This window comes from Syngnathus acus, chromosome 15, assembly GCF_901709675.1.
Source record: "Syngnathus acus chromosome 15, fSynAcu1.2, whole genome shotgun sequence".
Classification (NCBI taxonomy): Eukaryota; Metazoa; Chordata; class Actinopteri; order Syngnathiformes; family Syngnathidae; genus Syngnathus; species Syngnathus acus.
The window spans coordinates 10,309,502-10,322,168 of NC_051100.1; the positions used below are offsets into that span (position 1 = coordinate 10,309,502).

The 12,667-nt window shown below is 42.4% G+C and overlaps 1 protein-coding gene across 1 annotated transcript in view; it reads left to right on the forward strand.

Moving 5' to 3' along the window:
• ptk7b (protein tyrosine kinase 7b) overlaps positions 1-12,667 on the forward strand; it is a 49,363-nt gene that overhangs the window by 26,430 nt on the left and 10,266 nt on the right. Inside the window, exons 3-7 of the mRNA XM_037271243.1 lie at positions 3,797-4,093; positions 8,845-8,947; positions 9,076-9,260; positions 10,528-10,675; positions 12,276-12,406. Coding sequence (XP_037127138.1) covers positions 3,797-4,093; positions 8,845-8,947; positions 9,076-9,260; positions 10,528-10,675; positions 12,276-12,406 — 864 coding nt within the window. The remainder of the gene's footprint in view (positions 1-3,796; positions 4,094-8,844; positions 8,948-9,075; positions 9,261-10,527; positions 10,676-12,275; positions 12,407-12,667) is intronic.

The following is a 12,667-nucleotide window of genomic DNA, read 5'->3' on the forward strand; positions in this document are numbered from 1 at the left end:
AGCACAGCAATGGCGGTTATTCCAGTCAATGAATCAGCATGGCTGATTTCTATGAAACCGAGACTCTGTTCCACCATCCAACACAACTATGAGCTCGCCTTGTTTTGACATGATCCACTGAGATAACCCACATATTGTCGATATTTGATATGGGTAATGCTTCAATATTAGCATTTTTGTTGTTATCACTGTGCCGTAACTTGTTAAAACAAATACCATAAGCACCATTATTCCGAATGTCTCCACAATGGAGAGAGTAGTGAGACAAAACGACTTTTAACGCAAACTCATCCTCTTAGATTCTTCAAATGCTGTTTTTTTTTTTTTATTCAATTTTCTTCGCACTGCTGTGCAATTTTTCAGATATGTGAAGTCAGCAACTTCTGTCAGTGTTTACTGACAGGCATAACTGAACTCTGTATTAACTCATGCTGATCCTTGTACGGTGAATTTATGCACCAAGTCGACTTGAGGGTGACTTCCACCTGATACGGTGGTCAGCCAAAGCAAGCTTAATGGGGTCATCGGTGCAGTGAATCGAAGAGGTGAATCCCCCTGCGTAGACATTTTATCCGCTCAGCATCAGCCATCAGTCTTTAACCTACTTCTTACTTCCACTTTGTTGCCAGTTACTTTCATCGCACTGGATCTTAATATTGCATACGACCTGCTTTGCTTCTCTCACCGGCGCATTAGTGCGGTATTGTAAACAATTCCCGGAAAGTGCATATCGATCCCTATAATAGCCAGGAGTACCCACTCAGCTTTTGTAGTTGCAAAGCCAATTTTCCCATCCATTAATTTTCTGGGCTTTGGGTCACCATAGCAGCAGATTAGGGAAACAAAGGGAGGAGTCCTTCCATGGGTGGCCGACAAGGAGTGTCTGGAAAGGATCCTGAAATTGGAACTCAACCACCCGATGACTTATTTTGATTCAATGGTACTATGACTGTTTTCCACAAGCGACTGGATTCTGTGTAAAAATTGTAAAGGCATTGTATTTATGTACTCGTGATGTTTAGCGTGTCCTTGTACACATTATTTTTCTGCCCTGTGGCAATTACTCAGATCCCAAATGAGCTGTGATCAGCAGCATTGCATCCTTTGAATGCTCATTAAAGACTTGCTTGCTTGCTTCAGATGCAGCCATACCTGACAGCCATCTTTTAGATAAAATCGGATCAAGCGAGGAAATAATTGACGGATTAATCGAAAATTAAAATAATAGTAAAACCCTTTCCCCCCCGAGTCAATTACACACTAAGCGTCAACATCTGCAATTCATCAGATTGGTGTGAATGACAGCTGTAATTTTGTTTCACAATTTTTCCAATGCTACCTCATTTTCACAAGTCTGGTAGTCATAATCCTAGTTTGTTCCCGCATTATCACTCAAATTTTCCCTTTCAACCCCCCACACTTTGAAGCTCCCTCAGAAGTTAGGATGTTGTTTGTCTTGCTTATCTCTTTGTGTGTCTTGTCCCTCTGTGCAGTCAGTCCGAGCATTCCTTACGTGCTCACAGGGAAAGCATGAGCGACATTACAGATTTCAATCTGGTGCACAGGCAAAGAAAGACGGGAGGTCCTCTGTACATGCAATTATATTATGCATCTATTTATAAAGTGTGTTGGTGGGTTTCCCTATGAGACAGGCAGGGCTTCAATGTGTTTCAAAGATGTAGGTCATGGCACCTGCCCTTCTTGGTTCGAGCTGCAGCGCTGTGAACTCGGCAGATATCCTCAGATGTGGTAGACGGTGCCTCATCACCCTCCGCCTCTCGTCACTCATCGTGCGGTTGGTGTAAACACCTCATCTTTGTGTGCTCTCTGTCTCTGCAGGGACTTTTCCTGGAAGTTATTCCCTTTGTGCACTCAGGAACACACTCACACAGACACCAAATAGTTTGACGTAAACGTCACTCCACCGCTCTTACGCTCCTTTTCAAAATGGCACACCGAATATCATACTGTATGTAGTCTTTGGCAATGCGGCTTAGCTTGGGGGAACTTGGCTGTCTCACAACTCAGCAGCATGCCTGGCATCGAGGCCTTGTTGTTGTTATGTGAACTGCATGTTAGGACGCTCACTCGTCCTATTTTTGCACAAATCAAATTCATAGCCTCTTAAGAGAGTTGTACTCGGCAGGATGCCCAAACATTGTGGCAAGTAGGGATGGGTATGTTACTGTTTCCATTCCTTGGCCATGGGGAAAATTAACAAATATATTTTTGGATGGCTTGACAGAAATGTTCTGTGCAATGTTATGAACTCCTGTTTCTTGACCAGTGCAACGTGCGTCATATTATATTTGATTCTTTAGTTTTGGGAAGGTATGAACCGTATAGTAGGTTTTTACTGCACTTGTAGTTTTTCTCCTCTCTGCACAAAACCCTTTTCACAATTTGCTGTTGCTCCACTCATTTAGTTTGATTACTTCTCTTTGAAGCAAAGGTAAGTCTTTCTCGAGTACTGTCAGTTTTCTTGCGGATTTTAGTTTGCGTGTTCATCAGATGAGGAATAGGACTACATTTTTGAGGGGTGGCGTGGGTCAAACATTGAGGTATTGCATCGACTGCGAGAAGCTCTTTTAACTTGATTGAGATATTTCTCACATGGCTTGGCTCCAATTTTTCCAATATGTGCAGACACATCCCTCCCCCAATAACACACAACACCCACACACTGCTGGTGGTACGCTTCATCAGCTCTTAGCAGTGGACCGTTCCTTATGATAACAAAGTTGACATCAGGTATGCTAACTCGCAGATGAGAACTCCCTTGAAAGATTATAGAGGTCCTTTGAGGTAGGTGTTGGAACACGAAGAGAGATGACTACTAAAGTTCAAACATAGTGAAACCAACTGGACTTGATGCTGAGGAATGTTTTTAATATGTAGCTAAATCAAATTTACACCAGTGCAATATACACAACTGCACTAAAATAACATTTTGTGAAACTTGAAACTCAAATTGAGCATTCTTTTTGTAAAAGCAGGACTAGATCTTGCATTGAACTTTCGGTATTGTGCTGATCTGGCAAATGTTAGTGAAGTGTCCACAAAAATTCACTTACTCTGTGTCAAATTAAAGGAAATCCACCACTTCAGAGGAAAATAGTGTCGTAAATTAAAATGACTGTAATGGTTGTATTGTTTTCTTAGAGTTTTGGTTCAGGGTTCACCTATAGCAGGGGTCTCAAACTCATTTTTTTCGCGGGCTGCATTGTACTCATAGCTTCTTTCGGAGGGCCATTATGACTGTTAACAAAAAATAAATGCATGAGCACCTCATGCTATATACAGTAAAAGCTACAAAACAACCTGACAACTTATTTTCAAACCAGACGAGTAAAAACTGGTCAAATATTAAAAAAAAAAAATTATTCAAAGTGAAGACAATTTGCAATTCTAGAAATGACACACGAATTGATGCACAATTTGTCTTCGTGGGCCACATAAAATGATGTGGCGGGCCGTATCTAGCCCCCGGGCCTTGAGTTTGACCCATAGTTTCTTCCAATGAGCTCTGGTTAAATAGAGCAGCAAACATGTATCTCACAGCCCTCGTAGATACGTCATGAAAGATTCAAGTGTGTGAGGATGTGAGTGTCGCATTTGAGGGCTCACTGATGGCGCATGACTGGTACATATATGCGGGTATGTGTAGCTACGTGTCAGAATAGAAAAATCACAGCCTCATAAATTACCACACTCCCTGTACCCGGTTGTAGTTTAGTCATGTCTCACACAAGGTCAGTTGTTCCTGTTATTTATTGTCCCTCTTTCTTCCTCTCAGTTTTATCCATCCAGGCTGTTGCCATCCAGTTCACCAAGGAGCCCAAGTCCCAGGATGCCCTGCATGGCCGTAGCGCCATGCTCCGCTGTGAGGTCAGCGATCCGACTGACATCACTTATAACTGGCTGCTCAATGGCCAGCTATTGGAAAACAGCGAGCGCCGCCACCAAGAGGGAAGCAATCTCAAATTCCTCACTGTGGATCGCCGACTGGATGCAGGAAATTTTGAGTGTGAGGCACAAAACGCGGCCACGGGAGAGTTGCGCCGCTCCACCAACGCCTCCTTCAACATCAAATGTAAGTGTTCCATTTCAGGCCAGGTTCTGAAGTTACACATTGAAAGCGCCTGGGTTTCCTGTGTGAAAATGACCAGTTGACAGGGTTTCATGATGGCAAAAAGGATGTGCGTCCGTCCACTTTCTGGATCAGAAACGCCAGACAAAAGTTGCAGTGTAGGTGGCGGCTAAAAAGCTGAGGGAATGGTTCCACTTTGTTGCCTTTTCCTTTGAGGCTTCCTCTTCTTTGCCCAATTGAAACTGGATACGAGTGCCAGCGAGCATGTGTTTCTTGTTGCTTATCATGTTTTTTTCTGGATTGCTCTTTCTCTTTAGACTGGACATTACGGATTTGCTTTTACCTTCTAGCTTAGTTAGGATTTTTTTGCGTCATTGTCGTGAAGGCTTCTTCAGAAGAAGGCACAAAACTCCGTCTCTTTCCTAAATTTACAACATAGCCAGACATCATTGTCTAGAAGAAATAAACTGAAATAAACTAGCTGGTCACATCTTGTGGTGCTACCTTTGGTACTACCGTAATTTTCGGACTATAAGTCGCGGTTTTTTTTCATAGTTTGGGTGGGGGGGCGACTTATACTCACGAGCGACTTATATACATATATATGGTTTTTTTTCACTTTTTTGGGCATTTTATGGCTGGTGCGACTTATACTCCGGTGCGACTTATAGTCCGAAAATTACGGTATATAGTTTGGACTAAAGCGCCTCCATTTGGAAAATTGCATTTTCCTTTTCCTCACTACATTCAAACAAGTATTTTCTTTCTATTTTTTGTGGCGGAGCATGATTACAATGAAAAAGACCTATTTGCAAACAATCTGTCATACTGAAGGAGCGATAACTTCAATTGTGTCGTTGCCAAAAGAAACTCATCCATTTTCGAAAGCTTGTCTAATGTCAAAGCAGCAGATTTAATGTGGTGTAATTAAAAATGATCCGGTGTGTTAATAAAGCTCAGCAAACATGTCGGACATGATGAAAGACCAGCTCTCACGACATTTTTCGTCAACAACTCTTTCTGGTGGCATTAGCATATCCATGCATTAGATGGCAGGGTGAAGATTTAGAACCTTTTCCCCTCCCATTTGTTTATAGACGAGTGTAATCCCTTTTTAACAGTGAAGTGCATTACGATTCACATAGTGTAAATATGTGCAAATAGTAAACCAGTTAAAAAGCCCACCCAGACCAATTCCAGTGAAACCTTCATAGTCAAACGGAATCTGTTCTGGGAAGCTGGTCAACCTTCAGTTGAGCCTGTACAGTAAATGTATATATAAATTTGTCTTGTGCTGTTAGTGTTAGCAATTCAGCCAAAACAGAATTTTAAAAAAATCTCTGTAATCATATAAATTGAGGCTTCAAATTTGTGGGGGAAAAAAAAAAACTAGCTTCCAGCATCATGCAAGCTGACTTACTGTATCATCTTCATCTTGCAATTTAGATGTTCCTTTGCTGATATCATAAAATAGCTTTCAGTAATAAATCCCACAGCATGAATTTGTATGCCATGCTTGTTTTACTGCATCAACTCGTTTGTCTTTGTCAAGATGTGCAGGTTAGCTTCTCTCTATGGATCACTTTACATAGATCAGACCGTGTTATGACAAATGCTCTCATATTTCCCCAACATATATTTAACGGGTGATAAAGCCCCGCACGGCTTTTAAAGACCCCCTCTGGCTCTAATTCTACTGGAGTGTTCACTCATGTGTATGCTACTTTGCGTGCGTCGTGGTAAATATAAGCTATAGGGGAGGGGCAGGGCGGTCTACACGTACTGTACCACAGTGGGGCTTTATCCCGACCACCCTCCCCCGACTCCCCTACCCCAGCCTCTGGCGAGAGGGAGAGAGTTAATTTATCTTGCTCTCAATGGTGGGTAAGCAAATCTTGTCAGTTGAGTTATTCAGAGTAATTATCCCCCTCTGTGTTCACTAATAGGAGTTCAGCCCCCCCTCCGTCCTTTTGACCTGCCTGGTCATTGGGTCTCCATGGCGAGACGCGTCCGTCAAAGGCGTCGGGGCCGTGCCTCGTCTTTGTCAGCATGTTTGTTGGTCGTTTCGCCTGACGCCATGGAGCAACATGCAGACGGACTCTTGAAATCTGTTGCATGCGTTGGCAAGACTTTAGAAACACACTTGATGGTTTTTGCGCTCACTATTTAATCTGCAAAACCCGCACTGAGCGAAACACACGTCGTCTTGCTCTAATCACTTCGAGTGTCCCTAACCTACATTTTAGTCAGAGCCATGTGTGCTCTTAAGGCATCCTTACTGATATCTAGTGCGGGTCCACTAGCTCGCATCCTGTCCATCTGTCCTCCTACATTTGGTTTGCATTTTCACATGAGCTGACAAAACGCAGCTGCTCATCAGCCTCACCCTTGTGCTCTACCTTGTGACAGCAACATCATCTCCGGTTGCTGATTGAATTTAAAGTTGTCGGCCTTTGTCAAGCGGAGCTGATCAAATGAGACACCACACTTTTCCCTGGCCTTCATTTTTTATTTATCCATCCTTTTCACGGCATGAGTCCGGTCTTCATTTACATACACATATGGTACTGCCAGTCAAATACAAAGCCCGGAATACCTCGCCTGTGTAACACAATCTGCCATGGCATTTTTCAGAAGGTGAGAACAAACGAGCTCACTCGCAAACTCCCGCCTTAACGGTAACATCCTCTCAACTGATCTATTATCATCGTTGATTTGATCTGTCTTCCTGTTCCGCTTCCAACGTAATAATGATTATACAACCTTGGTTATGGTTTGTAAGGGGCACACTCACTCACTTAGTCATGCATTCTGTTATGGATTATGAGCAAGTACCGGTATGTGTCCCTCTTAATGGGTTATGAAAGACTGCCTTCTGTTTGTCAAGTGGACAGCTGGAGAAACCTGAGCTAAGGACTTAAGTGTTAGAATGTGCAAGTGTGAAGAAATCCTGTTCAAGCTTGAACCAAAATAATGGGATGGTGAAATAAGTTCCAATGTGTCAATAGTTTATTGTGTTTGTGAATAGCTTTTTGTACACCAGAGGTCAACGGTGGGCCATGATTCGTCTAAATGCACACGCTTGCAGTATTGGAAAAAAATAAAAATCCCAAAAAATAAACACTGACTCACAGGAAAGTGTTAGAAACCACTTGTATCCAACGCCCACCTGTTTTTCTAGGCAGGTTTAAACAACTGCCTTTATTTGCAAGCAAGCTTGACATGCTGATAGTCATTGCGCTGAACTCTTTCTGACACTCAGCGTTTATGCCATCTGTTTTTTGTCGGAACCCTAAAGTCCCTTTGAACCAGTAAAAACCAATGCGTCTGGCCTGAGATCCCTGTATAGCCTTCACCTCCCTTCACCAGAGCGACCTTGACCGAGACGAACAATTAGCATAGTTGTCAAAGGCTTTCAGACGTGTGCGCACAACAAGCATGCTTGAGGGCACTTGGATATTTCTTCTCGCTTACTGCAGCGTGAGCTGCATCTCACTCATCACAGCATGCAAACACACGTCATTGACAGACGCACACTAATGTATGCAAACTAGTAGATGTGTGCCATTTTTGGTCACAGTACTGGCTTTCAGATAAGGGTGGGTTAAGGCTATTTAGTGGGAGCATATTAATATTGACAGGTCTCCCTGTAGCGCCTCAGCCGGCTTCCTCCTGTCTCTTCACGGCTGTCTCAGGTGATGCCATGCATATTTAGTAGATAATATAAAGAGCAGTGGCTGCTAACACTAGTCAGCCACAGTCCGGAAAGAATGACTAAGGGCAACCCAAACCAAAATAATGTGTCAGTTTATATCAAATGAATTTAAAATATGAATTATCAAAATTTCTTGGTGTTTTGTTCGTAAACAGCATGAAGCATGTAGCTTCAGCCGTGGCTAGAATTCTAGAATGTGATAAATCCAGTACACCCAACTTTTTAGTCCATAAAATAACCAGTCATTTTTGTTTTCAAATAGGAATGCAAAAATTATAGGCAAAGCCCTCAATGTGGAGATAAATGATTTCAGGAAAAGATTGAATTGGGATTTTTGTAACAGATTTTGCAATTTCAATTCATTTTTTGTGTGTGAAATACTGCAGTTGATAAACATGTAACAGATTCTGGGTGAGCCAGGAGCACTGAGAAAAAAAAGAAATCTAAGCTTTGGCAATCACATGAACCCTTCGTCTGGAATCGCTATTCCGGTCATAAAACGAGAAGTCATTCAGCTTTACTTCAAGTCCAAACCCCCAATCTTTCCTTATAACGCATTCAGGTGGACCTGAGGATTGATTTCTTTCCATCCACATTGTTCACTTTCATCTGTGACTCAATAGATCAGGTTTCATGACACTCTCCTATGGCTTTCGCTCCTCCCTTTGCTGTCTGAAAGAGGAGTCCAGTAAGAGTCCGTTTATTTTTCACATGGTAAAGGTTCAGGGAATATTAATTGACCCATTGTCCTTATTTGATTTTATTGTACCTCTAAGTTTTCCAAGAAACATGTGACAGGAATGTAATGAGAATAATGTGCATCAATATATTCAACATTGCATGGGGTAGTTAAGAATCCTGAGTTCCTTTTTCTTTTTTTCTTTTTTTCCTTGCTGTCAATATGATGTGCCATTAGTGTCAGTCATGCAGGCCTACTGGGTCATATATGTCCCATGACAGGGAATAACAGGAGAGCATTTAACTCAATGTATCAACCTGACAATTTCTCTATAACTTCTTGTCTGCTTTCCTCTTTTAGGGTTAGAAAGCGGTGGTGTGACATTAAAGGAGCCCATCTCAGAAGGGGAAATTGAGAGCTCAGCCCCCGTCACGCTTCGCTGTCACATTGACGGACACCCACGGTGAGTCTCACCCCAAGATCACTGTTTTATGATCGGAATGGTGAAGTTCCTTCTGTCATAGCCTAATGTTCCATTTTTCTTTATTGGTCCGCTTCACCGCCTTCTCCTCATCCCTATTTTACTCCCAGGCCGACCTGCCAGTGGTTCAAAGACGGGGTTAAACTGACTGAGAAGAGCCATCAAATCAACAACAAGGAGCGGACGCTCACAATCAAGAGCGCCACTCCAGATGACAACGGTCTGTTCTATTGTTGTGCCAAGAACGCAGCCGGACACGTCTGTAGCAACAGTAACTTCACTCTCAACATTATCGGTGAGCTCTACATCCAATTACAAGGAGGACTACGTCGTTTGTTGTCTTTGACAGTTTTTGTGTTGAGTTTCCGGTTACCTCATAACCACCCTTAATACTGCCATAGGGCTTCACTTTGAGACAACTTTGACAGATTTGAGCAAGTTTTCAGTGTCATCACCGTCTCGTCATAAAGTTCTTGGGTGGGCCGTGTGTATAATATGAGGGCTCTGTACGCTATCATGGCCTATAATCGGATACGTTTCTGGACATAGCCAGAAATGAAAGATGAGCTCTTTAATTTTACAAGTTCACTCTTTTATGTGGCAACTGGGAATTTTTCGCTGATGACTGTAATATGACTTAAATCAGTTCCTAGCTTATGATTTAAAAAAAAACAAGAACGCATTTAAATAAACGTTTTTGGTAATTATCGTGAGTTGTCATAAATCCTTTTTGCAACTGTCATTTCCGCTCTCTTGCCATGTCTGATCATTGGGCAGACTTCCCCTACAGTAATTGTGTACTTTTAAAAAAAAAAAAAAAAAAAAAAAAAAAAAAAAAAAAACTGGCTGAAGGACATATAACCAAAATAACTAATGCTGAGTTTTCAAACATCTCCAGTGAAGCATGTTCGTTACTCAACTTTTGAAATCTTATCAGTTATACGGTAGAACGTTTTTTTCTTTTTCTTTTCCTGTTCCTTTTTATTTTTTTGTCTTCAATCTGAACCCTAAGAAAATATCATTAACATTTTTTTTACACGCCTGATTTAAATGTGTAAGTTTTATATTTCTTTTGGTCAGGTGGTCTCGTTCATCAGCCCTTAGCCAGCTTTTTTCTCGGCTGAATCTTATTACTCTACTTAAAAATATATCAATACATATGAAAAAATCTTTTATTGGAGAGCTACTATATATCTTTGAAGAAAATGCCATCTACAGTAATCACCTGATAAGTTCATAATACAATATCATACATTTCAGGGTGTTCAAAAAATTTACGTTACCTTAAGCTTTGAATTTAAATACAAGGATTTTTTTTTTTCTCCCTGTACAACAGACAGTCCCATTATGTGCTCCAGCTGTCATAAAAATGATGGTCTGATAAGCCTCTGGTCAATGGTCCAGTGACCTAATTAAGTCTACCTGTGGGCCCCGGAGGTGCTGACATAAACCAGCACCTGGGGGCTGTTGGCACTTTTTAATAAGCGCACACATGCGGTAGTGCTTGGTGGCCAAAAGCCCGCAGATATAATCATGGAGATGTTTGTCTGCCTCTTTTATAGATAAGAGCTTTCCTCGACCAGTAGTCACTCCCGAGGACCAGGTGGTTCTGAAGAACGAAGAAGCTGTCTTCCACTGCCAGTTTACAGCCGTGCCGCCTCCCGCTCTGGAATGGTACCATGAAACCGAGCTGCTGGTTAACAAAACTCGGTAAATATCACAGTTTTTTTTTTTCCCCCCTTCCGTTGCCACATTGTTCCCTCGCCTTAGCTTAAAATTCCACCTTCTCCGCATCAGCTCTACTTGTTTTACTGCGTAGCTGTGGTCCATTCCCTTGAGTACCATAACCTGGAACCCTGGAGTGGTACTTTCAGCTTCCATTTTGTTCTGCAGCTCAGGCTCGAGATGAATTGCACATTAAAGAATGTTATTACTGAAACTAATAAGAATGTTGTAAAGTTCCTTTGCTACCTGCTGTACTTCATTTCGACGTGACCGTTCCTACCAGCCTATCAAAGTGCAATCATCTTACCAGCACGTACCCTATAAACATGTACGCTTTCAATCACGTGTGTCAAAAAGCAAGCCTGCAGGTCAGCTGTGGGGAAAAAAATCTGGCCTGCTGGATGATTTAAGTTTTTTAATAATTACTGGTCAGTTTATGTTTCTCATGGTTTGCTGCATAAGAGTCACGAGCAGATGGGCCGCACTTTGATATAACTGCAAGTTTGTAAATAGGAAATAAATGGGGCTTTGTTTATCCAGCCAATGGTTTATTAGTCATGTCATCCCTGCAGAAAATAGAGCTAGGATTGTAATCATGGTGTGCAATCTTCACACATCACCAAGGTAGTAGTGACTCGACAGATTAGCACTCAAGTAAGGGCTCTGAAGTAGCCTGTATTATGTTTATTGATTAGGGCAGAAACATACAGCCCAGCATAAAGATTAAAGATTAAAGTCCCAATGATTGTCACACACACACCTGGGTGTGGTGAAATTTGTCCTCTGCATTTAACCCATCCCCGTGTGATTTTAATCCATCCCCTGGGGGAGAGGGGAGCAGTGAGCAGCAGCGGTGCCGCGCTCGGGAATCAGTTGGTGATCTAACCCCCCAATTCCAACCCTTAATGCTGAGTGCCAAGCAGGGAGGCAATGGGTCCCATTTTTATAGTCTTTGGTATGACCCGGCCGGGGTTTGAACCCACAACCTTCCAGTCTCAGGGCGGACACTCTACCACTAGGCCACTGAGCTGGTAAAACCCTCTCCCTGGAGGAAAATACATGAAAACACTTCCCGATGACTATTTTATGTCGCTATGAAAAACGTCTGCTGTCTTTGTCAATATATTGAATATAATCTCCATTGAAGGTGCACTTCCAAACTTCTTTGAACAGAGATGATATGAGAAACAGCTTTTTTCTTTTGCTTATCCACCCCAGATGTGGACTTCACAGTCAGCCTGTATTTAATCCCCACCCTGTCTGTCAGTGCCACTGAATGACTGTTGAGCCTGCCAGAGGTCAAATTGGGCCATTAAGATGGGCCTCCAACATCACAAGACGTTTTAAAAATAACTTGCTATATAGGACACTTATCTGTGTGTTGTGTTGAGGGAATTTATTTGCCTTAATTACAACTGTCTTGGTGCACCACATGTTTCCCTTGGTCAGCACGGTTAGGAATCCCTGTTTGGCATCCATTAGTGTACTGGGGGCTTCTGGTGACGTTTCTGGTACAATGGTGGCAAGAAAAATGATTGAGTTGGTGGAGGTTTATATGGGATTTGTTTGTTTTTTTCCCCTCCAGTATATTCCTGCTGTCCAACGGGTCACTGCTCATCACCCAGGTCAAACCCAGGAACACGGGCTTGTACAAATGTGTTGGCCGCGGTGTCAGCGGCTCCCAAGTCACACACGAGGCTTCGCTACTCATTGCAGGTACGCACACACATCCACATTTGCAGCAATTGACTTGCTTGAAGATAAACACCTTCTGTATCTGAGGGTGTGACGTGAGGGCGTTTCAGTTACGTACAGTATCGCTCTGCTCATTCATTGAGCCACATTAAGCCAGATAATCACATTTCCTTATCGGGATCCGGTCCAGCTGTATTCTTCTCACTCATGCTGGAACACTTTACCTCTTCCTCTTTGTGTGTTTTGCCTATCACGTTTGCTAGTGATCATAACATCAGTATG